The 23,618-nt window shown below is 53.0% G+C and overlaps 2 protein-coding genes across 3 annotated transcripts in view; one reads left to right on the forward strand and one right to left on the reverse strand.

The window, feature by feature from the left end:
* The window catches only part of LOC137355911 (muscarinic acetylcholine receptor M1-like), a 37,166-nt gene extending 14,844 nt beyond the window's left edge, over nucleotides 1-22,322 (reverse strand). The window contains exon 1 of one of the 2 annotated variants that reach the window (XM_068021536.1): nucleotides 22,199-22,322. The gene's annotated coding sequence lies outside the window, so the exon portion shown is untranslated. Of the gene's footprint in view, nucleotides 1-14,825; nucleotides 14,926-22,198 lie in introns of those variants that run through there. The other variant, XM_068021537.1, reaches the window with a different exon arrangement.
* LOC137356013 (galectin-12-like) overlaps nucleotides 10,014-23,618 on the forward strand; it is a 49,719-nt gene continuing 36,114 nt past the window's right edge. The window contains exons 1-4 of the mRNA XM_068021714.1: nucleotides 10,014-10,158; nucleotides 14,832-14,871; nucleotides 22,046-22,098; nucleotides 23,120-23,202. Of these exons, the coding sequence (XP_067877815.1) occupies nucleotides 10,014-10,158; nucleotides 14,832-14,871; nucleotides 22,046-22,098; nucleotides 23,120-23,202 (321 nt within the window). The remainder of the gene's footprint in view (nucleotides 10,159-14,831; nucleotides 14,872-22,045; nucleotides 22,099-23,119; nucleotides 23,203-23,618) is intronic.

A 23,618-nucleotide genomic window follows, 5' to 3' on the forward strand; every position in this document is an offset into this window, starting at 1 on the left:
AGAGGGAGTTTTACTCTGTATCTAACCCCGTACTGTACCTGTCCTGGGAGTGTTTGATGGGGACAGTGTAGAGGGAGTTTTACTCTGTATCTAACCCCGTACTGTACCTGTCCTGGGAGTGTTTGATGGGGACAGTGTAGAGGGAGCTTTACTCTGTATCTAACCCCCGTACTGTACCTGTCCTGGGAGTGTTTGATGGGGACAGTGTAGAGGGAGCTTTACTCTGTATCTAACCCCCGTACTGTACCTGTCCTGGGAGTGTTTGATGGGGACAGTGTAGAGGGAGCTTTACTCTGTATCTAACCCCCGTACTGTACCTGTCCTGGGAGTGTTTGATGGGGACAGTGTAGAGGGAGCTTTACTCTGTATCTAACCCCCGTACTGTACCTGTCCTGGGAGTGTTTGATGGGGACAGTGTAGAGGGAGCTTTACTCTGTATCTAACCCCCGTACTGTACCTGTCCTGGGAGTGTTTGATGGGGACAGTGTAGAGGGAGCTTTACTCTGTATCTAACCCCCGTACTGTACCTGTCCTGGGAGTGTTTGATGGGGACAGTGTAGAGGGAGCTTTACTCTGTATCTAACCCCCGTACTGTACCTGTCCTGGGAGTGTTTGATGGGGGACAGTGTAGAGGGAGCTTTACTCTGTACCTAACCCCGTACTGTACCTGTCCTGGGAGTGTTTGATGGGGACAGTGTAGAGGGAGCTTTACTCTGTATCTAACCCCGTACTGTACCTGTCCTGGGAGTGTTTGATGGGGACAGTGTAGAGGGAGCTTTACTCTGTATCTAACCCCGTACTGTACCTGTCCTGGGAGTGTTTGATGGGGACAGTGTAGAGGGAGTTTTACTCTGTATCTAACCCCGTACTGTACCTGTCCTGGGAGTGTTTGATGGGGACAGTGTAGAGGGAGCTTTACTCTGTATCTAACCCCGTACTGTACCTGTCCTGGGAGTGTTTGATGGGGACAGTGTAGAGGGAGCTTTACTCTGTATCTAACCCCGTACTGTACCTGTCCTGAGAGTGTTTGATGGGGACAGTGTAGAGGGAGCTTTACTCTGTATCTAACCCCGTACTGTACCTGTCCTGGGAGTGTTTGATGGGGACAGTGTAGAGGGAGCTTTACTCTGTATCTAACCCCCGTACTGTACCTGTCCTGGGAGTGTTTGATGGGGACAGTGTAGAGGGAGCTTTACTCTGTATCTAACCCCCGTGCTGTACCTGTCCTGGGAGTGTTTGATGGGGACAGTGTAGAGGGAGCTTTACTCTGTATCTAACCCCGTACTGTACCTGTCCTGGGAGTGTTTGATGGGGACAGTATAGAGGGAGCTTTACTCTGTATCTAACCCCCGTACTGTACCTGTCCTGGGAGTGTTTGATGGGGACAGTGTAGAGGGAGCTTTACTCTGTATCTAACCCCCGTACTGTACCTGTCCTGGGAGTGTTTGATGGGGGACAGTGTCGAGGGAGCTTTACTCTGTATCTAACCCCCGTACTGTACCTGTCCTGGGAGTGTTTGATGGGGGACAGTGTAGAGGGAGCTTTACTCTGTATCTAACCCCCGTACTGTACCTGTCCTGGGAGTGTTTGATGGGGACAGTGTAGAGGGAGCTTTACTCTGTATCTAACCCCGTACTGTACCTGTCCTGGGAGTGTTTCGGGACAGTGTGGAGGAAGATTGCTTCACTTCTCTGGGCACTCGCACTGAATGATTGGAAATTTTCAATTCCTAACTTCTCACTTGAGAGAATTACAACGTGAATGTAAAATAATTTATTAAATGCAGGTATTGTGCGTGATGGAAATACCTGTGGTCTGACTACAAGTGATCTATATTATGTTGTCATGGTAACGGCTTATCTGCTGCTCAAACACACGTAGACACAGTGTTAACTGATTGTTGTGAATGTGCTGTGTTGACTCTTGCTGTTCCCTCTCAGTTTGTGAGCCTGAGTCCTGTTTGTGCACAGCAGTAAAGTGGAACTGGTCTTCGTCTGGTGAAAATCACCGGTGGCTCTGGCAGGCTCAAGTTGCAAAATTTGATCAGCGCGTTCCCCAGGGGCATCACCTCCTCCCAGCTCGGCGCCCAGGCTGGTGGGGGTGGTATTGGCACGGAGATGAAGGCATTGGTCAACTGTTTTATACAATGGCTCATAAAATCTTACAGCATTCGGCCCATCGAGCTTGTGCCCGCTCTTTGAAAGATCTCTCCAATCGGTCCCACTCCCCCCCACCCCACCCCGCTCTTTCCCCCACAGCTCTGTAAATTTCTCCTTTTCAACTATTTCTCCAATTCCCCTTTTGAAAGTTACTATTGAATCTGCTTCCACCGCCCTTTCAGGCAGCGCGTTCCAGATCACAACAACTCACTGTGTAAAAAAAATTCTCCTCATCTCCCCCTCTGGTTCTTTTACCAATTCTCTTCAATCTGTGTCTCTCTGGTTACCGACCCTCCTGCCACTGGAAACAGTTTCTCCTTATTTACTCCATCAAAACCCTTCCTGATTTTGAACGTCTCGATTAAATCTCCCCCTTAACCTTCTCTGCTCTAAGGAGAACAATCCCAGCTTCTCCCAGTCTCTCCACATTAACTGAAGTCCCTCATCCCTGGGACCATTCCAGTAAATCTCCTCTGCACCCTCTCCAAGGTCTTGACATCCTTCTGAAAGTGCGGGGTCTGGAATTGGACACAATTCTCCAGCTGGGGGAGAACCCAGTGATTTATAAAGGTTTAACATAACTTCCTTGTTATTGTGCCTCTATTAGTAAAGCCCGTTGAGACCCAATCACTTGACTTTGTCTGCGACTTCCTTCCCTGTCTTTTCCCCACTTGACGTCCGGACCCTGTGGGGTCTGTGCCCCTCCATCTCACTCAACTGACCATCGGGCCCACGCAAGCTCGGAGAGTGCCAGCTATTCAACTGTGAGGAGCATCGTAACCGGTCCTGACCTAGTGTCTAACCCAAACCACCTGACGGCAAAGTGAAAGGTGCTTGGTGGATGAGCTGTACGCCCAGCGCCAAATGGGAGAACATCAGAGACAGTGTCTAAATGGGGCCAATATCGCACCAGTGAGATTTCAAAGCATACAAGTGGACAGGGAGTGAGCGACACAGGCTGAATCCTGCCGTTCCTGGGCCGCAGTTTCTCAACAATCTTCCTGTTGAGTAAGTGAGGGAGCAAAGTAACAACTCCCATTTCTCCAGCTCCTTCTTTCATCCCCTCAGGACGTCCCAAAGCACTTTACAGCCAATGAAATACTTTCTGAAGTGTAGTCACTGCTGTAATGTCGGAAACGTGGCAGCCAATTTGCGCACAGCAAGATCCCACAAACAGCAAGCAGGTGGTCCTTTTTTTTTTGAGTGATATTTGTTAAGGGTTAAATATTGGCCGCAGCACACTGGAGAGATCCTCACTGCTCTTACAATGGTGGCTGTGGGATTGTCTGCTGCTTCTCATGGTCGAATGTCCTGTCAATATTTGCACGTGAAGAATGGAGTGAGGTGCTGGGGGAAGTTGGTGATGGCAGCAGCTGCAGCCAGCGAGAGTGGGAGACTCCCCGACATAATGGGGGGAAATTCGCATTGTAGAACCTCACATAGGTCTGACTGCACCTCGTGTCACTTCCCAAGACCAGTGAGACAAACCCTCTCCATCACCAATCCTCCAATCCCCATCTGCAGTACAGTGCTGGGGGACAGAGAATGGGACAACGGAAATCTGTATTTCAACGTCTACCCTGGGTGGGGTCCAGCCCACTCTGTCATCACCTCCCCTCTCTCCATGACTAGAATCAGGAACTGTCATCCTATTAGCGGGTGAATATAAAGTTGCTGGTCAGTGTGTCACTTTGATATTCCTGGATTCCTGAGGATCGATCTTACCTGCTGTGCAGTGTAAACACCCTCCGTGACAGAGTTTCTGAGCTGTGGAGGGAGGGAGGAGACAGGTGAGCTCCCCGTTACTCTCAGAGCACTGTCGGAGGGTCAGTACTGAGGGAGTGCCGCACTGTCGGAGGGTCAGTACTGAGGGAGTGCCGCACTGTCGGAGGGTCAGTACTGAGGGAGCGCAGCACTGTCGGAGGGTCAGTACTGAGGGAGAGCCGCACTGTCGGAGGGTCAGCACCGAGGGAGCGCCGCACTGTCGGAGGGTCAGCACCGAGGGAGCGCCGCACTGTCGGAGGGTCAGTACTGAGGGAGCGCAGCACTGTCGGAGGGTCAGTACTGAGGGAGCGCAGCACTGTCGGAGGGTCAGTACTGAGGGAGAGCCGCACTGTCGGAGGGTCAGCACCGAGGGAGCGCCGCACTGTCGGAGGGTCAGCGCCGAAGGAGCATCGTACCGTTCTCCTTGGTGTCCTGGGGCACGATTTTATCCTTTAGCCAACATGATGAAAACAGATTATTTGATGATTGTCACATTGGTGTTTGTGGGATCTTGCTGTACATAAATTGCCTGCTGCGTTTCCTACAACAGTGACTACCTTTTGAAAAAAGTACTTCACTGTCTGGGAGGCACTTTGGGATGTCCTGAGGGGGTGAAAGGTGCTGGAGAAATGGGAATTCTTCTCTTGAGCATTTAGTCTGCAGTGGCCCCCTGTGCCAGTGGGCAGTTGGGAAGTCTTGGACACACTCTGCTTTGACAGCTTTGCTGACAAGGAGACCTTTCTGTAACTGGCCCCATTATCACAGCAATTCATTGTCAAGTGAGTCACTCATCTATAATTCAGCAATTGCCTGCTCTCTGCTTTGCTGTAGCTGCTTTTCACATGTTTAATTTAACAGTCACGACAGTAAATAAGATAGCTGTGGGATTGGCATGCAGTAGAGAAGGGCATAAATACCCCCGCAGCATTCAAACCGAGGCCCACCCTCACCCCGTGCCCACACGCAAGGTACGGATCCCAGGCACAGGTACAGCAATCGAGAAAAGACTCCATAGTGTTGTGTGGCACTACACTGTGCTCAATGGGAGAGATTCAAAACAGATCTCGCAACTCAGAACTGGGCATCCATGAGGCGCTGTGGGCCATCATCAACAGCAGAATTGTACTCAACCACAATCTGTAACCTCATGGCCCGGCATATCCCCCACTCTACCATTACCATCAAGCCAGGAGACCAACCCTGGTTCAATGAAGAGTGCAGGAGGGCATGCCAGGAGCAGCACCAGGCATACGGAAAAATGAGTCAGCCTGGTGAAGCTACAACACAGGACTCTTGGCATTTCTTAGAAGATTTTGGGAAGGTTGTAGTCATCAGTTGCCGGCCCGATGGTGGCTAGTCAGGCCAATCTGTGACCAGCAGATTCTCCCACAGCGGGTACAAGTGAAGGTGTAGTCACTGCTGGGGGCAATCGGATCTATCCTTCTCCTTTTCCATTTCATGCTGGTTCTTTGCTCAGTCTCTAAGGTGTCTGTAGCCCTCCTGATGTCGTATCTCCAGGCATCACAAACGATGGCCTGTGCTTCCCACTGGCGATGGTCGATGTGGCTCACAGAGAGGGACTTCTTCAGGGAGTCCTTGTAACATTTGCATGAGGCCCCTCTGTTCCTTTTACCCGTGGTCAGCTCTTCATACAACACCATCTTGGGCAGGCGACTGTCGTCCATCCAGGCAATGTGACCTGCCCAACGCAGTTGGCTTTACAGGAGGATGGCCTCGATGCTGGTGATGTTGGCTGTTCCAGGACTTCAGTGTTTGTGATACAGATACAACACAGGACTACATGCGTGCTAAATAGCGGAAGCAGCATGCGACAGACAGAGCTAACTGATCCCACAACTAACAGATGCAAACAAAACTCTGCAGTCCTGCCACATCCAGTCGTGAATGGTGGTGGACAATTAAACTACTAACAGGAGGAGGAGGTGGCTCCACAAATATCCCCATCCTCAATGATGGAGGAGCCCAGTACATCAGTGCGAAAGACAAGGCTGAAGCATTTGCATCCATCTTCAGCCAGAGGTGCTGAGCGAATGATCCATCTCTGCCTCCTCCTGAGGTCACCAGAATCTCAGATGTCATTCTTGCCAACTTGATTCATTCCAGACAATGACCATCTCCAACGAGAGAATCTAACCATCTCCCCATGACATTTAACAGCATTACCATCGCTGAATCCCCCACTATCAACATCCTAGGGGCTACCATTGACCAGAAACTGAACTGGAGTAGCCATATAAATAGTGTAGCTACAAGAGCAGGTCAGAGGCTAGGAATCCTGCAGTGAGTAACTCACCTCCTGACTCCCCAAAGCCTGTCCACCATCTACAAGGCACAAGTCAGGAGTGTGATGGAATACTCTCCACTTGCCTGGATGGGTGCAGCTCCAACAACACTCAGGAAGCTCGACACCATCCAGGATAAAGCAGGCCATTTGATTGGCACACCATCTACAAACATTCACTCCCTCCACCACCGACACACAGTGGCAGCAGTGTGTACCATCTACAAGATGCACTGCAGCAATGCACCAAGGCTCCTTAGACAGCACCTTCCAAACCCACAACTTCTACCAACTAGAAGGACAAGGGCAGTAGATACATGGGAACACCACCACCTGCAAGTTCCCCTCCAAGTCACACACCATCCTGACTTGGAACTATATCACCGTTCCTTCACTGTCGCTGGGTCAAAATCCTGGAACTGCCTTCCTAACAGCACTGTGGGTGTACCTACCCCACATGGACTGCAGCGGTTCAAGAAGGCAGCTCACCACCACCTTCTCAAGGGCAATTAGGGATGGGCTTTAATTTGTTTCAAAATGAAAAGTAAAATAAAATCAATCAGGATTGAATTTCTAGTCAGTCTATGGGGTCCTGCAGAAATCCATCTTTCTGATAATTACCAAGTCAGGAAATTACTAAAGACTCAATACGTCTTCATAGCTGCTGCCATGGTTACAGTATTGATACTGAGTGTTTTGTTCTGAAACGCTGAACAAATATTTAGCAAATTTACAGTTGCACCGCTAATATATACAAGGTGGCAGCTAGCAGGCTTGGAATGCAGGTTTACTGGTCTCTGTGTACAGGTATTTCGAAAGCTGGGCACTATCCATGTTGTGTTTGCACGAAGCTGGAGTGACTATGAATTGTCAGTATTCAGAAAGAGCCCGACAGTTGTCCACAAATGGTCTGAGGCTGAATGGGAAACATGGCAGTGGTCAGGAGAATGGTCAGTTGTATTGCTGGTTTTGTTCAATTTCAGACGTGGCTGAGTGGATGGCACTCTCTGTCAGAGGGTCAGTACTGAGGGAGTACCGCACTGTCAGAGGGTCAGTGCTGAGGGTGTGCTGCACTGTCAGAGGGTCTGTACTGAGGGAGTACCGCACTGTCAGAGGGTCAGTACTGAGGGAGTACCGCACTGTCAGAGGGTCTGTACTGAGGGAGTACCGCACTGTCAGAGGGTCAGTACTGAGGGAGTACCGCACTGTCAGAGGGTCAGTACTGAGGGAGTACCGCACTGTCAGAGGGTCAGTACTGAGGGAGTACTGCACTGTCAGAGGGTCTGTACTGAGGGAGTACTGCACTGTCAGAGGGTCAGTACTGAGGGAGTACCGCACTGTCAGAGGGTCAGTACTGAGGGAGTACTGCACTGTCAGAGGGTCTGTACTGAGGGAGTACTGCACTGTCAGAGGGTCAGTACTGAGGGAGTACCGCACTGTCAGAGGGTCAGTACTGAGGGAGTATTGCACTGTCAGAGGGTCAGTACTGAGGGAGTACCGCACTGTCAGAGGGTCAGTACTGAGGGAGTACTGCACTGTCAGAGGGTCTGTACTGAGGGAGTACTGCACTGTCAGAGGGTCAGTACTGAGGGAGTACTGCACTGTCAGAGGGTCACTACTGAGGGAGTGCCGCACTGTCAGAGGGTCAGTACTGAGGGAGTGCCGCACTGTCAGAGGGTCAGTACTGAGGGAGTGCCGCACTGTCAGAGGGTCAGTACTGAGGGAGTGCCGCACTGTCAGAGGGTCAGTACTGAAGGAGCACCGCACTGTCAGAGGGTCACTACTGAGTGAGCACCGCACTGTCGGAGGGTCTGTACTGAGGGAGTGTCGCACTGTCAGAGGGTCAGTACTGAGGGAGTGCCGCACTGTCAGAGGGTCAGTACTGAGGGAGTGCCGCACTGTCAGAGGGTCAGTACTGAGGGAGTGCCGCACTGTCAGAGGGTCAGTACTGAGGGAGTGCCGCACTGTCAGAGGGTCAGTACTGAAGGAGTGCCGCACTGTCAGAGGGTCAGTATTGAAGGAGCACCGCACTGTCAGAGGGTCTGTACTGAGGGAGTGCTGCACTGTCGGAGGTGCTGTCTTCCAGATAAGACGTTGAACTGATTGGAAGAAGAGCAGGGGAGTTCTCCCCGGTGTCCTGAGGCCAATATTTATCCCTCAACCAACATCACTGCACACAGATGATGTGGGTCATTATCACATTGTTGTTTGTGGGAGCTTGCTGTACCTAAATTGCTGCGTTTCCTACAGTTCAACAGCGACTGCACTTCAAAAAGTAATTCATTGGTTGTGAGACACTTTGGGATGCCCCGAGGAGGTAAACAAAGCTGGAGAAATAGAAGTTCTTCCTTGACCTGTTTACGAACAATTGCAGTAATTATGTTGGCCATCAATAACCGGTTAACCCTGGGACCTCGTGGTAACCTTGGCAATACAGAACCTCCTCCCCCCCCCCCCCCACCGCTGCACTGCCGGTTAATACGGTCAACCTGCAGCATCTTTGAAATGCCATCAACCTTGGACACTATCAGCTGGTGGTTGCCTGAAACCATGCGATTTACCTCTGCCTGCGAGGATTTGGCATTCAGTTTGTGCAGGGAGCTGAACCAAAGAGCAGTTTCAGTATTTTTGCTGCAGGCAAAGACAGATCACGGGCACAGGTGGATGGAACCAGGGACGGGCATTAAACTGATTACAACAGCATCCGTGCAGTGTGACATGTTGCGGCACACAAACCTCAGTGAAGACAAACAGGCCTGGAAATTCTCCTCATTACTTACTGGGTAAATTTGTGGACTTGGCCAAGGACAGGAGACTCGATCCTCGCTCTGTGCCGAGTCAGCTAACATCGAGCTAAAAGGTACTCGCATCGGCCTCAGGGTCACTGCTAGCAGCGCGGGTTTGTAATTGCCCTCTCGGTGACCATCGCTGGAATGTGAGTGGGTGGACGTTAGCTGGGGAGAGGACCAGGTGCTTCTCCCATGGCCAAATAGCCGACACTTAATGTCCTGACTTGCCTCTGTCGAGAGTTCATCCTGAGGTACAGGTGGTTGGCACCTATGATCCCCCTCCAGAGAGTCAGCACCTTTCAGAGGAGGTGGGGTGACAGAATATTGGCCACTGCAGTTTCCAAGGAGAGGCATGGTAAAGGAACAATCCCACTTCAGCACCATCGTGCAGTCTTAACAGTCTTGAACTTCAGCTGCCAGTTTGGCTCAGAACTCTTGCCTCTGAGTCTGGTGGTTGTGGGTTTGAGTCCCACCCCAGCATTCAAGCCCATAATCGAAGCCGATACTCCCAGTACTGAGGAAGGGCAGCATTTGAGCCCTAATTATGTTAAATACGAGACTGGAATTTCTACAGGATTCTCATCATTTTATCAGACAATGGAAAATATCGCATCAGTGTGAGATTTCTACAGGCTAAACTAGCTGGTCAAGTTTATTTACATTAAAAAAATATACAGAAGCAAATATACTGAGCCCATTCTAGAAAATACAAGGCAATCATATTTTTAGGTACACAAATATAGACAGTGCCTTCAGAGCCCTCAGTGACCCTCCTCCAGTCTCAGAGCCCTCAGTGACCCTCCTCCAGTCTCTTGAATGTAAACCATCTCTTGAGCCAGAACTTTTCGCTTGTCAGACGGGAGCCATCCACTGACCAAAATGTTGGTGGCGATCCCGCCTCCGCCCGGCCCGGGGATCTAGACCGGATTTTACAGTTCCCAGTCCCTTAATTGGTCTTAGGCAGGACTGCCACCTGATTGAGGCATGAAATCCCGCCTAATGGAGCTACTGGCCAATCAGTGGGCCAGCAGTTCTGAGTACCAGCAGTGCCACCGGGATCAGTGGCCACCTCTGGGACTACACCCAGCTGCAAGAAGAAAAGGAAGGACGGCAAAAGAAGTAGATTTTTGGGGCCTCAACAGGGGTAATCGATCGGGCTCTGGCGCGGCGGGGGGGGGGGGGGTGCTGATTAGGGAGACAGGGCATGTTGGGCATTGTGGCCCTCTGTCGGGCACAGGGTGCCTGATCAGAAGGCCCCCCGCCCCCCCCCAGGCTGGCAAAAGGCTGCCTACTTTTGTCAGGCGGCTTTTCTCGGGCCTGGGCACAGGGAGTTTACCGTCGGCAGGCGAGGCCCTTAAGTGGCTGTTAATTGGCTGCTTAAGGGCCTTGATTGGCCTGGTTTCCCACCACCGCTGCCCCGTGTAAAATGGCGGCGGAGGCGTGAGAGGGTTGGGAAGGGCCCTCCGAGCCTCCCACTCCATTTTATGCACCCCCCATTGCCACCAGCCCACTCTTTGGGGGATGGGAGGGTAAAATTCCAGCCTTGGGATAATTCAGTATCTTGCAGTTTGAGACTTTCCAGCGGGTGATGCAAGTCATATGCTCATTAAGGCCTTCAGTCTGAAGACTTGCCATGCAGGCCCACACTTGCCAAGAATGAGGCACATTAATTTCAACATATGGACATTAAATTTCAAATTGTTGCTGGGAAGAAGAGAAGGCCTGTTACAAGGGGTTGCCAGGCCCTGGCTGGAAAGACATTTTTGCATATTAACAGACAGTATTTGTAGACAAAGGAGCTACTCCCTGCTCCAATTCAATCCACAAACAGACGTGGTCAGACCAGTTAGTCACATGACTGAATGGCCTTTGCAGAGTTTTAAATTGGAGAGACAGTGTTTGAACTGGCAGAAAGCAGAATGCTCCTGGACTGAAACAGACCTCCTCTCCTGCCTGCCTGTCTGCTCCTATCTCTTTCTCACAGAACTCCAAAAATCGACTGAAGGCACATGAACCCCAAGAGAGAAAAGTCTCCTACAGTGAACAAGGTTTAAGAAGAATACTGGGCCCCAACGAAAAGCAAGATCCACCTCCAAACAAGGACTGTACAGTGAGCTCAAAGAACTGTAATAAAAACTCTTTAGATATTGCCTCAAACCTTTCCACTTTGTTTCTTCTGCTCTTTTCTGTCTCTATCTGCATGTGTGTATCACGTATGCATGTGAGCGTTGGCGCGTCGTGTATCCATAGACGTTAACCGAATTAGAGATTTAAGTTTTAATAAATTTCAATCTTCTTTAAACCTAAGAAAGCCTGTTTGTGCTGGTTTCTTTGCCTTATGATTGGAAAGCGGTGAACAAGGATTCACCAAGGGGGAGCTAAAAACACAAGTGTGTTTAAAAAAATAAAACCCTGTTACAGGAAGACCAGGTGAAGGCTGCTAGGGAACCCTAGACCTCTTTCTCACCTGGTTGTAACACTGTGAACTCCAGTAAAACTACAGCGACACCCACTAATCCACCCCGAAACATTGATGTAAAAATCTACAACATCACCCACCAATAATACAAAGGGGAGAGGTATTTGGTGGAACAGTCCCAGCACCTTACACCTTTCATACAAGACAACAAACAACACTCATATTTCTGTTTGACATCAAAACCCAGAATTAACTGCTTCTAACCAGAAACATTCTGTTTAATACCAGTTGTTGTGATCTGGAACGTGCTGCCTGAAAGGGCGGTGGAAGCAGATTCAATAGTAACTTTCAAAAGGGGAATTGGAGAAATACTTGAAAAGGAGAAATTTACAGGGTTATGGAGAAAGAGCAGGGGGGCAGTGGGACTGATTGGAGAGATCTTTCAAAGAGCCAGCACAGGCTCGAGGGGCAGAAGGGCCTCCTCCTGTGCTTGTGATTGGAAACAAGACTCCAGGTATACAATGTACAGAAAATGAGATTCCACGCTTTAAACAAAGACATCTTGACCTTGTTAGGATGAAGCAGTTCATGACCTTTGAAGAATAAAAGGTGCAGACTGCCTTCTCCATTGCAAGGCTTTCTCTTAATCTAACCCCCAACCACCCTGTGCGGACGGTTTATATTTGAAAAACAGGCCTCCTGGAGCGAATCTAGTGCTGACCCGGGTGAGATGTGACCCCCAACACCAACAACACCCCAGGATGGAACCAGTAGCTGCACGGAGTCAAACAGACTGAGCTGGTCCTGTGGGCTCTGATCTGCGGTCTCGGCTGACTCAGGGGAGTGTAATTTGGCCTCAGTGCCTGCCTGCTTGGAGCCGGGGTGGGGTTACCCTGCCCTGCTGACTGGTAAGTACGTGATTGCGTGCGAGTAGTTGACGGGTAAGTGCTCAGTTGTAATCCTCCCAGGGTCCAATATTCTGCCTGGAGGTCAACAATGAGACAGACTGTATCCTGTGGACCACACTGAGTCTCACTTGGCCAGCATTGAGGCGTGGTAAATCATTCTGTACCATTACAATTCAGGCAGGTGTTATCTCAGCACCATTTGAGAGAGGAATGGAATGTGTTTACTCTCTAAACAGACTTTTACACTCACTGAAATGAACAGACTGAGATCATTTCCCAGTGGCTGCTTTTAACTAAACGTAACACTCGATGCCTTTCATTCACAATTCAGCAAATATTTGTACGCCATCCTGTCGCTCCCTTTTACCCGCCCCCAACCCCAGTTATACTTCAAGTTGTGCAACACTGGGAAGGGTGTTCAGCACCAGTTTGAAAGGGGTAATGATGGTCAGCAATGTATCCTCAGCTCACTGTCCCAGTGACTCGAGTGTTAATGCACCATCAGGTGTGCTACAGAGCAAGAGAGGTCGAGATCAACTCCCCCTCAGCACTAAAATAAAAGCAAAATACTGCAAATCTGAAATAAAAACAAAATGCTGGAAATACTCAGCAGGTCTGGCAGCATCTGTGGAGAGAGAAGCAGAGTTAATGTTTCAGGTTGTTCTGATGAAAGGTCACAGACCTGAAACATTAACTCTGTTTCTCTCTCCACAGATGCTGCCAGACCCGCTGAGTGTTTCCAGCATTTCTTGCTTTTATTCCCCTCAGCACTGCTGCCGATATCCCAACTCACACAGAGTCCTGTTTACCCTGTACTCACTGGCTCCCAGTCTGGTAACGCCTCCATTTTAAAATTCTCATCTTTGTTTTCAAATCCCTCCATGGACTCCTCAACCCCCTCCCTATCTCTGTAACCTCCTCCAGACCCTACAACCCTCCCTATCTCTATAACCTCCTCCAGACCCTACAACCCTCCCTATCTCTGTAACCTCCTCCAGACCCTACAACCCTCCCTATCTCTATAACCTCCTCCAGACCCTACAACCCTCCCTATCTCTATAACCTCCCTCCAGCCCCTACAACCCTCCCTATCTCTGTAACCTCCTCCAGCCCCGACGACCCTCCCTATCTCTGTAACCTCCTCCAGCCCCTACAACCCTCCCTATCTCTGTAACCTCCTCCAGCCCATACAACCCTCCCTATCCCTGTAACCTCCCTCCAGCCCCTACAACTCTCCCTATCTCTGTAACCTCCTCCAGCCCCTACAACCCTCCCTATCTCTGTAACCTCCTCCAGCCCCTACAACCCTCCCTATCTCTGTAACCTCCTCCAGCCCCTACAACCCTCCCTATCTCAGTAACCTCCTCCAGACCCTACAACCCTCCCTATCTCTGTAACCTCCTCCAGCCCCTACAACCCTCCCTATCTCTGTAACCTCCTCCAGACCCTACAACCCTCCCTATCTCTGTAACCTCCTCCAGCCCCTACAACCCTCCCTATCTCTGTAACCTCCCTCCAGCCCCTACAACCCTCCCTATCTCTGTAACCTCCCTCCAGACCCTACAACCCTCCCTATCGCTGTTACCTCCCTCCAGCCCCTACAACCCTCCCTATCTCTGTAACCTCCCTCCAGACCCTACAACCCTCCCTAAGTCTGTAACCTCCCTCCAGCCCCTATAACCCTCCCCATCTCTGTAACCTCCTCCAGACCCGACAACCCTCCCTATCTCTGTAACCTCCTCCAGCCCCTACAACCTTCCCTATCTCTGTAACCTCCTCCAGCCCCTACAACCTTCCCTATCTCTGTAACCTCCCTCCAGCCCCTACAACCCTCCCTATCTCTGCAACCTCCTCCAGCACCTACAACCCTCCCTATCTCTGTAACCTCCTCCAGCCCCTACAGCCCTCCCTATCTCTGTAACCTCCTCCAGCCCCGACAACCCTCCCTATCTCTGTAACCTCCTCCAGCCCCTACAACCCTCCCTATCTCTGTAACCTCCTCCAGCCCCGACAACCCTCCCTATCTCTGTAACCTCCTCCAGCCCCGACAACCCTCCCTATCTCTGTAACCTCCTCCAGCTGCTACAACCCTCCCTATCTCTGTAACCTCCTCCAGCTGCTACAACCCTCCCTATCTCTGTAACCTCCTCCAGCCCCTACCACCCTCCGAGATCTCTGCGCTCCCTCCAATTCCGGCCTCTTGTCCATCCCCCGATTCCCATCGCTCCACCATTGGCGGCCGTGCCTTCAGCTGCCTGGGGGCCCTAAGCTCTGGAATTCCCTCCCTAAACCTCTCCACCTCTCTCTCTCCTCCCTTAAGATGCTGCTTAAAAACCGACCTCTTTGATCGAGCTTTTGGTCGCCTGTCCCTAATATCTCCTTATGTGACTCGGGGTCAAATTCTGTCTGATTTACACTCCTGTGAAGCAACTTGGGGATGTTTTACTTGGTTAAAAGTGCTAGAGAAATGCATGATGTTGTTACCTGCAGAATTGAATCTTCATTCCCAGGACACAGACTGGACGATGCAGTGAGGCGAAGGCAGACATTGCAGACAAGCACAGAGTGCACCCCAGTATGTTTGTGACTGGGATCTGTGTGACCCCACGGTGATACAGCATTCACTGCTTGTGTAATATGCAGCTCCTGTACAGGAGGTTGGCAGTAGGTTGTGTTGGGTGTGGCCTATCATTTAGCTTAAAGTTAGTAACTGGGAATTTCAGAATTGCAATTCAAGGAAATGCTATTTATAGAGGAAAGAGCTCAGATAACTGAACACACACCCAACCCTCTCAAGCACACACACACATCCAAACCCTACGTACTCACACACACTCTCAATTACACTCACACATATACTCACTTGCTCACTCAAACTCATACACACACACACATTCTCACTCAAACTCACAGCACACAAACATACACTTACATTCAAAATACTTTTTCTGATTGCCTCCGAGAGACCCTACTCTTGTCTCTGAGTCAAAATAGTTGTGAGGGTCAAGAGACTTGAGCCCCATAACATAGGCTGATACTCTCAGTGCCAGTACCGAGGGAGTGCTGCACTGTCGGAGGGTCAGTACTGAGGGAGCGCCGCACTGTCGGAGGGTCAGTACTGAGGGAGCGCCGCACTGTCGGAGGGTCAGTACTGAGGGAGCGCCGCACTGTCGGAGGGTCAGTAATGAGGGAGCGCCGCAGAGTCGGAGGGTCAGTACTGAGGGAGCGCCGCAGTGTTGGAGGGTCAGTAATGAGGGAGCGCCGCAGAGTCGGAGGGTCAGTACTGAGGGAGCGCCGCAGAGTCGGAGGGTCAGTACTGAGGGAGCGCCGCAGAGTCGGAGGGTCAGTACTGAGGGAGCGCCGCAGTGTTGGAGGGTCAGTACTGAGGGAGTGCCGCACCGTTGGAGGGTCAGTACTGAGGGAGTGCTGCACTGTCGGAGGGTCAGTACTGAGGGAGTGCCGCACTGTCGGAGGGTCAGTACTGAGGGAGTGCTGCGCTGTCAGAGGTGCTGTCTTTCAGATGAGACATTAAACCGAGGCCCCCGTCTGCCCTCTCGGGTGGGTGTAAAAGATCCCACGGCCTCTATTGGAAGAAGAGCAGGGGAGTTCTCCCCGGTGTCCTGGGGACAATATTTATCCCTCAACCAACATCACTAAAAACAGATGATCCGGGTCATTATCACATAATAATAAAAGCAAAATACTGCGGATGCTGGAAATCTGAAACAAAAACAAGAAATGCTGGAACCACTCAGCAGGTCTGGCAGCATCTGTGGAAAGAGAAGCAGAGTTAACGTTTCGGGTCAGTGACCCTTCTTCGGAATCCAGCATTTCTTGTTTTTGTTGGTCATTATCACATTGCTGTTTGTGGGATCTTGCTGTGCACATATTGGCTGTTGTGTTTCCTGCATTACAACAGTGACCACCCTTCAAAAGTACTTCATTGGCTGTGAAACACTTCGGGACATTGTGAGGGGGTGAAAGGATCTGGGGAGATGAGAGCTTCTTCTCAGAAAATAATGGGTTAATCCAACAAGGAAAATGCCTTCAATTCAGATGTCATGGTCAGACACAAACTGTCTGCAAATTGCATTCTTCAACAGTTATTGTCAGCAATGGCTTCTCACCTGTCTATCCAGTTTAAGCAAACTATTTCTTATCTAAAAACAAGTGAACCATTGAAGGCAAATTCAATTTAATTGTTAAACATCATGAGCATTAATTCCAGTTGTTCACTTCACAAATTGTATTTCTGTGAAAACAAAGGGAATTGTGCGCTAGCCACGATGATAGGGATCACTCTCACCTCTCAGTCAGGAGGTTATGTTCTTGAGCCACAACCCAGAGATTTGAGCCTCATAATCCAGGCTGACACTCCCAGTGCTAGTACTGAGGGAGTGCTGCACTGTCGGAGGGCCAATACTGAGGGAGTGCTGCACTGTCGGAGGGCCAATACTGAGGGAGTGCCGCACTGTCGGAGGTTCAGTACTGAGGGAGTGCTGCACTGTCGGAGGGCCAATACTGAGGGAGTGCCGCACTGTCGGAGGGTCAGTACTGAGGGAGCGCCGCACTGTCGGAGGGTCAGTAATGAGGGAGCGCCACAGAATCGGAGGGTCAGTACTGAGGGAGCGCCGCAGTGTTGGAGGGTCAGTACTGAGGGAGTGCCGCACCGTTGGAGGGTCAGTACTGAGGGAGTGCTGCACTGTCGGAGGGTCAGTACTGAGGGAGTGCCGCACTGTCGGAGGGTCAGTACTGAGGGAGTGCTGCACTGTCGGAGGGCCAATACTGAGGGAGTGCTGCACTGTCGGAGGGCCAATACTGAGGGAGTGCAGCACTGTCGGAGGTTCAGTACTGAGGGAGTGCTGCACTGTCGGAGGGCCAATACTGAGGGAGTGCCGCACTGTCGGAGGGTCAGTACTGAGGGAGTGCTGCACTGTCGGAGGGCCAATACTGAGGGAGTGCTGCACTGTCGGAGGGTCAGTACTGAGGGAGTGCTGCACTGTCGGAGGGTCAGTACTGAGGGAGCGACGCACTGTCGGAGGGTCAGTACTGAGGGAGTGCCGCACTGTCGGAGGGTCAGTACTGAGGGAGTGCTGCACTGTCGGAGGGTCAGTACTGAGGGTGTGCCGCACTGTCGGAGGGTCAGTACTGAGGGAGCGCCGCACTGTCGGAGGGCCAATACTGAGGGAGCGCCGCACTGTCGGAGGGTCAGTACTGAGGGAGTGCTGCACTGTCGGAGGGCCAATACTGAGGGAGTGCTGCACTGTCGGAGGGTCAGTACTGAGGGAGTGCTGCACTGTCGGAGGGTCAGTACTGAGGGAGTGCTGCACTGTCGGAGGGCCAATACTGAGGGAGTGCTGCACTGTCGGAGGGCCAATACTGAGGGAGTGCCGCACTGTCGGAGGTTCAGTACTGAGGGAGTGCTGCACTGTCGGAGGGCCAATACTGAGGGAGTGCCGCACTGTCGGAGGGTCAGTACTGAGGGAGTGCTGCACTGTCGGAGGGCCAATACTGAGGGAGTGCCGCACTGTCGGAGGGTCAGTACTGAGGGAGTGCTGCACTGTCGGAGGGTCAGTACTGAGGGAGCGCCGCACTGTCGGAGGGTCAGTACTGAGGGAGTGCCGCACTGTCGGAGGGTCAGTACTGAGGGAGTGCCGCACTGTCGGAGGGTCAGTACTGAGGGAGCACCGCACTGTCGGGGGGTCAGTACTGAGGGAGTGCTGCACTGTCGGAGGGCCAATACTGAGGGAGTGCCGCACTGTTGGAGGGTCAGTACTGAGGGAGTGCCGCACTGTCGGAGGGTCAGTACTGAGGGAGCGCCGCACTGTCGGAGGGTCAGTACTGAGGGAGTGCCGCACTGTCGGAGGGTCAGTACTGAGGGAGTGCCGCACTGTCGGAGGGTCAGTACTGAGGGAGCACCGCACTGTCGGGGGGTCAGTACTGAGGGAGTGCTGCACTGTCGGAGGGCCAATACTGAGGGAGTGCCGCACTGTCGGAGGGTCAGTACTGAGGGAGTGCTGCACTGTCGGGGGGCCAATACTGAGGGAGTGCCGCACTGTCGGAGGGTCAGTACTGAGGGAGCGCCGCAGTGTTGGAGGGTCAGTACTGAGGGAGTGCCGCACTGTTGGAGGGTCAGTACTGAGGGAGCGCTGCACTGTCGGAGGGCCAATACTGAGCGAGTGCCGCACTGCCGGAGGGTCAGTACTGAGGGAGCGCCGCACTGTCGGAGGGTCAGTACTGAGGGAGTGCCGCACTGTTGGAGGGTCAGTACTGAGGGAGTGCCGCACTGTCGGAGGGTCAGTACTGAGGGAGCGCCGCACTGTCGGAGGGTCAGTACTGAGAGAGTGCTGCACTGTCGGAGGGTCAGTACTGAGGGAGCACCGCACTGTCGGAGGGTCAGTACTGAGGGAGTGCTGCACTGTCAGAGGGCCAATACTGAGGGAGTGCCGCACTGTCGGAGGGTCAGTACTGAGGGAGCACCGCACTGTCGGAGGGTCAGTACTGAGGGAGTGCCGCACTGTCGGAGGGTCAGTACTGAGGGAGTGCCGCACTGTCGGAGGGTCAGTACTGAGGGAGCACCGCACTGTCGGAGGGCCAATACTGAGGGAGTGCCGCACTGTCGGAGGGTCAGTACTGAGGGAGCGCCGCACTGTCGGAGGGTCAGTACTGAGGGAGTGCCGCACTGTCGGAGGGTCAGTACTGAGGGAGCACCGCACTGTCGGAGGGTCAGTACTGAGGGAGTGCCGCACTGTCGGAGGGTCAGTACTGAGGGAGCGCCGCACTGTCGGAGGGTCAGTACTGAGGGAGCGACGCACTGTCGGAGGGTCAGTACTGAGGGAGTGCTGCACTGTCGGAGGGTCAGTACTGAGGGTGTGCCGCACTGTCGGAGGGTCAGTACTGAGGGAGCGACGCACTGTCGGAGGATCAGTACTGAGGGAGTGCCGCACTGTCGGAGGGTCAGTACTGAGGGAGTGCTGCACTGTCAGAGGGCCAATACTGAGGGAGTGCCGCACTGTCGGAGGGTCAGTACTGAGGGAGCACCGCACTGTCGGAGGGTCAGTACTGAGGGAGTGCCGCACTGTCGGAGGGTCAGTACTGAGGGAGTGCCGCACTGTCGGAGGGCCAATACTGAGGGAGTGCCGCACTGTCGGAGGGTCAGTACTGAGGGAGCGCCGCACTGTCGGAGGGTCAGTACTGAGGGAGTGCTGCACTGTCGGAGGGCCAATACTGAGGGAGTGCCGCACTGTCGGAGGGTCAGTACTGAGGGAGTGCTGCACTGTCGGAGGGCCAATACTGAGGGAGGCCGCACTGTCGGAGGGTCAGTACTGAGGGAGCACCGCACTGTCGGAGGGTCAGTACTGAGGGAGTGCTGCACTGTCGGAGGGCCAATACTGAGGGAGTGCCGCACTGTCGGAGGGTCAGTACTGAGGGAGCGCCGCACTGTCGGAGGGTCAGTACTGAGGGAGTGCTGCACTGTCGGAGGGCCAATACTGAGGGAGTGCCGCACTGTCGGAGGGTCAGTACTGAGGGAGTGCTGCACTGTCGGAGGGCCAATACTGAGGGAGTGCCGCACTGTCGGAGGGTCAGTACTGAGGGAGCACCGCACTGTCGGAGGGTCAGTACTGAGGGAGTGCCGCACTGTCGGAGGGTCAGTACTGAGGGAGCACCGCACTGTCGGAGGGTCAGTACTGAGGGAGTGCCGCACTGTCGGAGGGTCAGTACTGAGGGAGTGCCGCACTGTCGGAGGGCCAATACTGAGGGAGTGCCGCACTGTCGGAGGGTCAGTACTGAGGGAGCGCCGCACTGTCGGAGGGTCAGTACTGAGGGAGTGCTGCACTGTCGGAGGGCCAATACTGAGGGAGTGCCGCACTGTCGGAGGGTCAGTACTGAGGGAGTGCTGCACTGTCGGAGGGCCAATACTGAGGGAGGCCGCACTGTCGGAGGGTCAGTACTGAGGGAGCACCGCACTGTCGGAGGGTCAGTACTGAGGGAGTGCTGCACTGTCGGAGGGCCAATACTGAGGGAGTGCCGCACTGTCGGAGGGTCAGTACTGAGGGAGCGCCGCACTGTCGGAGGGTCAGTACTGAGGGAGTGCTGCACTGTCGGAGGGCCAATACTGAGGGAGTGCCGCACTGTCGGAGGGTCAGTACTGAGGGAGTGCTGCACTGTCGGAGGGCCAATACTGAGGGAGTGCCGCACTGTCGGAGGGTCAGTACTGAGGGAGCACCGCACTGTCGGAGGGCCAATACTGAGGGAGTGCCGCACTGTCGGAGGGTCAGTACTGAGGGAGCACCGCACTGTCGGAGGGTCAGTACTGAGGGAGTGCTGCACTGTCGGAGGGCCAATACTGAGGGAGTGCCGCACTGTCGGAGGGTCAGTACTGAGGGAGCACCGCACTGTCGGGGGGTCAGTACTGAGGGAGTGCTGCACTGTCGGGGGGTCAGTACTGAGGGAGTGCTGCACTGTCGGAGGGCCAATACTGAGGGAGCACCGCACTGTCGGGGGGTCAGTACTGAGGGAGTGCTGCACTGTCGGAGGGTCAGTACTGAGGGAGTGCTGCACTGTCGGAGGGTCAGTACTGAGGGAGTGCCGCACTGTCGGAGGGTCAGTACTGAGGGAGTGCTGCACTGTCAGAGGGCCAATACTGAGGGAGTGCCGCACTGTCGGAGGGTCAGTACTGAGGGGGTAACGCACTGTCGGAGGGTCAGTACTGAGGCTGTGCTGTACTGTCGGGGGGTCAGTACTGAGGGAGTGCTGCACTGTCGGGGGGTTAGTACTGAGGGAGTGCCGCACTGTCGGGGGGTCAGTACTGAGGGAGCACCGCACTGTCGGAGGGTCAGTACTGAGGGAGCACTGCACTGTCGGGGGGGTCAGTACTGAAGGAGTGCCGCACTGTCGGGGGGTCAGTACTGAGGGAGCACCGCAGTGTTGGAGGGTCAGTACTGAGGGAGTGCCGCACTGTTGGAGGGTCAGTACTGAGGGAGCGCTGCACTGTTGGAGGGTCAGTACTGAGGGAGCGCCACACTGTCGGAGGGTCAGTGCTGAGGGAGTGCCGCACTGTTGGAGGGTCAGTACTGAGGGAGTGCCGCACTGTTGGAGGGTCAGTACTGAGGGAGTGCCGCACTGTCGGAGGGTCAGTACTGAGGGAGTGCCGCACTGTTGGAGGGTCAGTGCTGAGGGAGTGCCGCACTGTTGGAGGGTCAGTACTGAGGGAGTGCCGCACTGTTGGAGGGTCAGTACTGAGGGAGTGCCGCACTGTTGGAGGGTCAGTGCTGAGGGAGTGCCGCACTGTTGGAGGGTCAGTACTGAGGGAGTGCCGCACTGTTGGAGGGTCAGTACTGAGGGAGTGCCGCGCTGTTGGAGGGTCAGTACTGAGGGAGTGCCGCACTGTCATGAAGACAGATTTAAATGAGTTAGTATCACATTGCCCTTTGTGGGATCTTCCAGTGCGTAAATTGACTGCTGCATTTGTTGCATTAAAGATTAAAAATGGTGACTACACTTCAAAAAGTAGTTCATTGGCTGTAAAACACTTTGGGGCGTGCTGAGGTGGTGACCGGTGCTATAAAAATGCAGATCTTTCTTTCAAATTGCAGGAGTGTACAAAGGAGAATCACTCTTCCCCACTGTTTCATCTCCCCAAGCAAGCCAGAGGTTTGTCAAGCTCACCACTGACCTTTAAACAGGAGAAGACAGTAATTTAGTCTTGAAATACCATCAGAGAACAACACAACAAACACCCCATGTCTGTGGAGCAGTAAGTAACTCAATCTCTAATCTCTGCTTCGGACAATGCAAGCCTCCTTTTGCCCATTGCTCTCCCTTGCACCTATAAAACGTTCAATGCATTGACTCACAGCCTTGTAACTGTCACCTGAGTGCCGTCCTCACGCACACATCTGCCTCCTCTTCTGTTCGGAATGAAGTGGGGAGGGAATCGTACGATATCCAGACTTGGGCAGGAGTCAACTCGGAGCTGGATATGCCCAACACACCTTGTACCAGTCACGCTGCCCAGAAGGATGTGCTTGCTCTCTCTCTCTCTCTCCCTCTCACTGTCTCAGTCACTGTTTCTACTCTGCGTCTCTCATATTCTGTCTCCTCTCACTCGCTGTCTGTCTCACTGTTTTTCTTGCTGCCTTTCTGACTCTTGTCTCACTCACTCTTTCTCTCTGTCTCTTCCCTTCTGTCTTTCTCGCCCTCTCTCATTCTCTCTCTCTCCTCCTCTAACTTGCACCTAGCTCCCTCTCTTGGACAGACTCCTGCATTTCCCTCTGCCATTCTGCTCCTGCCTGTTGTTTTCATGACTGGGAACAGGAGGAGGCCATTCAGCCCCTCGAGTTCGCTCCACCTTTCAATCTGATCACAGCTGCTCCATCTCGGCCCCCAGGGAGAATGACCCCAGACCCTTTGTTGTGCCCTATTTAGTTGCCACTTTGATAGATTTTGAAGGGGGGGGGAGCGCTCCTACACCTCCCCATCATTGGGTTGGGAAATCTGGCACTGGCTGTGATGCTCCCCTTGGTTGAATAGCTCACTGACTCTCATTTGCTGCTGGGGGTGTAATTGTAGCAAAGAACAGCAGCAAGACTGGGACCCAGGCCCCTGGCATTAAACACCAACTGTCTCAGACTCACACCGACTGTCTTCCAAATCACTTTGGAGTTCACTTGTGTCCATGTTGGAATTCAGGTTGTAAGGACTGTGGGGAAGGGGAGCCCTGACCAGGCAGCAGAAGCCCTGTGTTTCTCATATCTCCATGTCTCACCCCTCCCCAGAACGTGGCTCAAATGAAGATGCTGCCTCTTTGACACTGCAGCACTCCATCAGTCCCTTGGAGGAGTCAACTTTGTGTGAGTGGGTGAGTGACGGTCAGCTATTCAGTCTTGGGGGGCAGATTTCGGAGCTCATATCCTCAGCCAGTGAAGCGGGGTGGGGGGGGGGGGGGCGGTTCCAGACCCCAGCTGTGTGACACGAGCATTGGCAATTGAACCAGCCATGCATTGCAGTGCTGAATAATTGAAAATGCATCCATTTGCCATTGCATGTCCAGGGTGATTCCCACCCACAGCGACTACACAGTCTGATAAGCTACTTAAACATTCATTCCCAGAGTAAATGGAAGTCTATAAAAAGTTTTCCCCCACAGGCTGAAGTCACAGCTCTTTGTCGAGGCAGGACTGCTGTGCTGAGGCAGCTGCTGGAACAACTGTGTAACTGCTCACTGAATCAATTAAACCTCCGAGAAATACATTGACTGTACACACAGAAACAGGC

This window comes from Heterodontus francisci, chromosome 44, assembly GCF_036365525.1.
Source record: "Heterodontus francisci isolate sHetFra1 chromosome 44, sHetFra1.hap1, whole genome shotgun sequence".
Lineage (NCBI taxonomy): Eukaryota > Metazoa > Chordata > Chondrichthyes > Heterodontiformes > Heterodontidae > Heterodontus > Heterodontus francisci.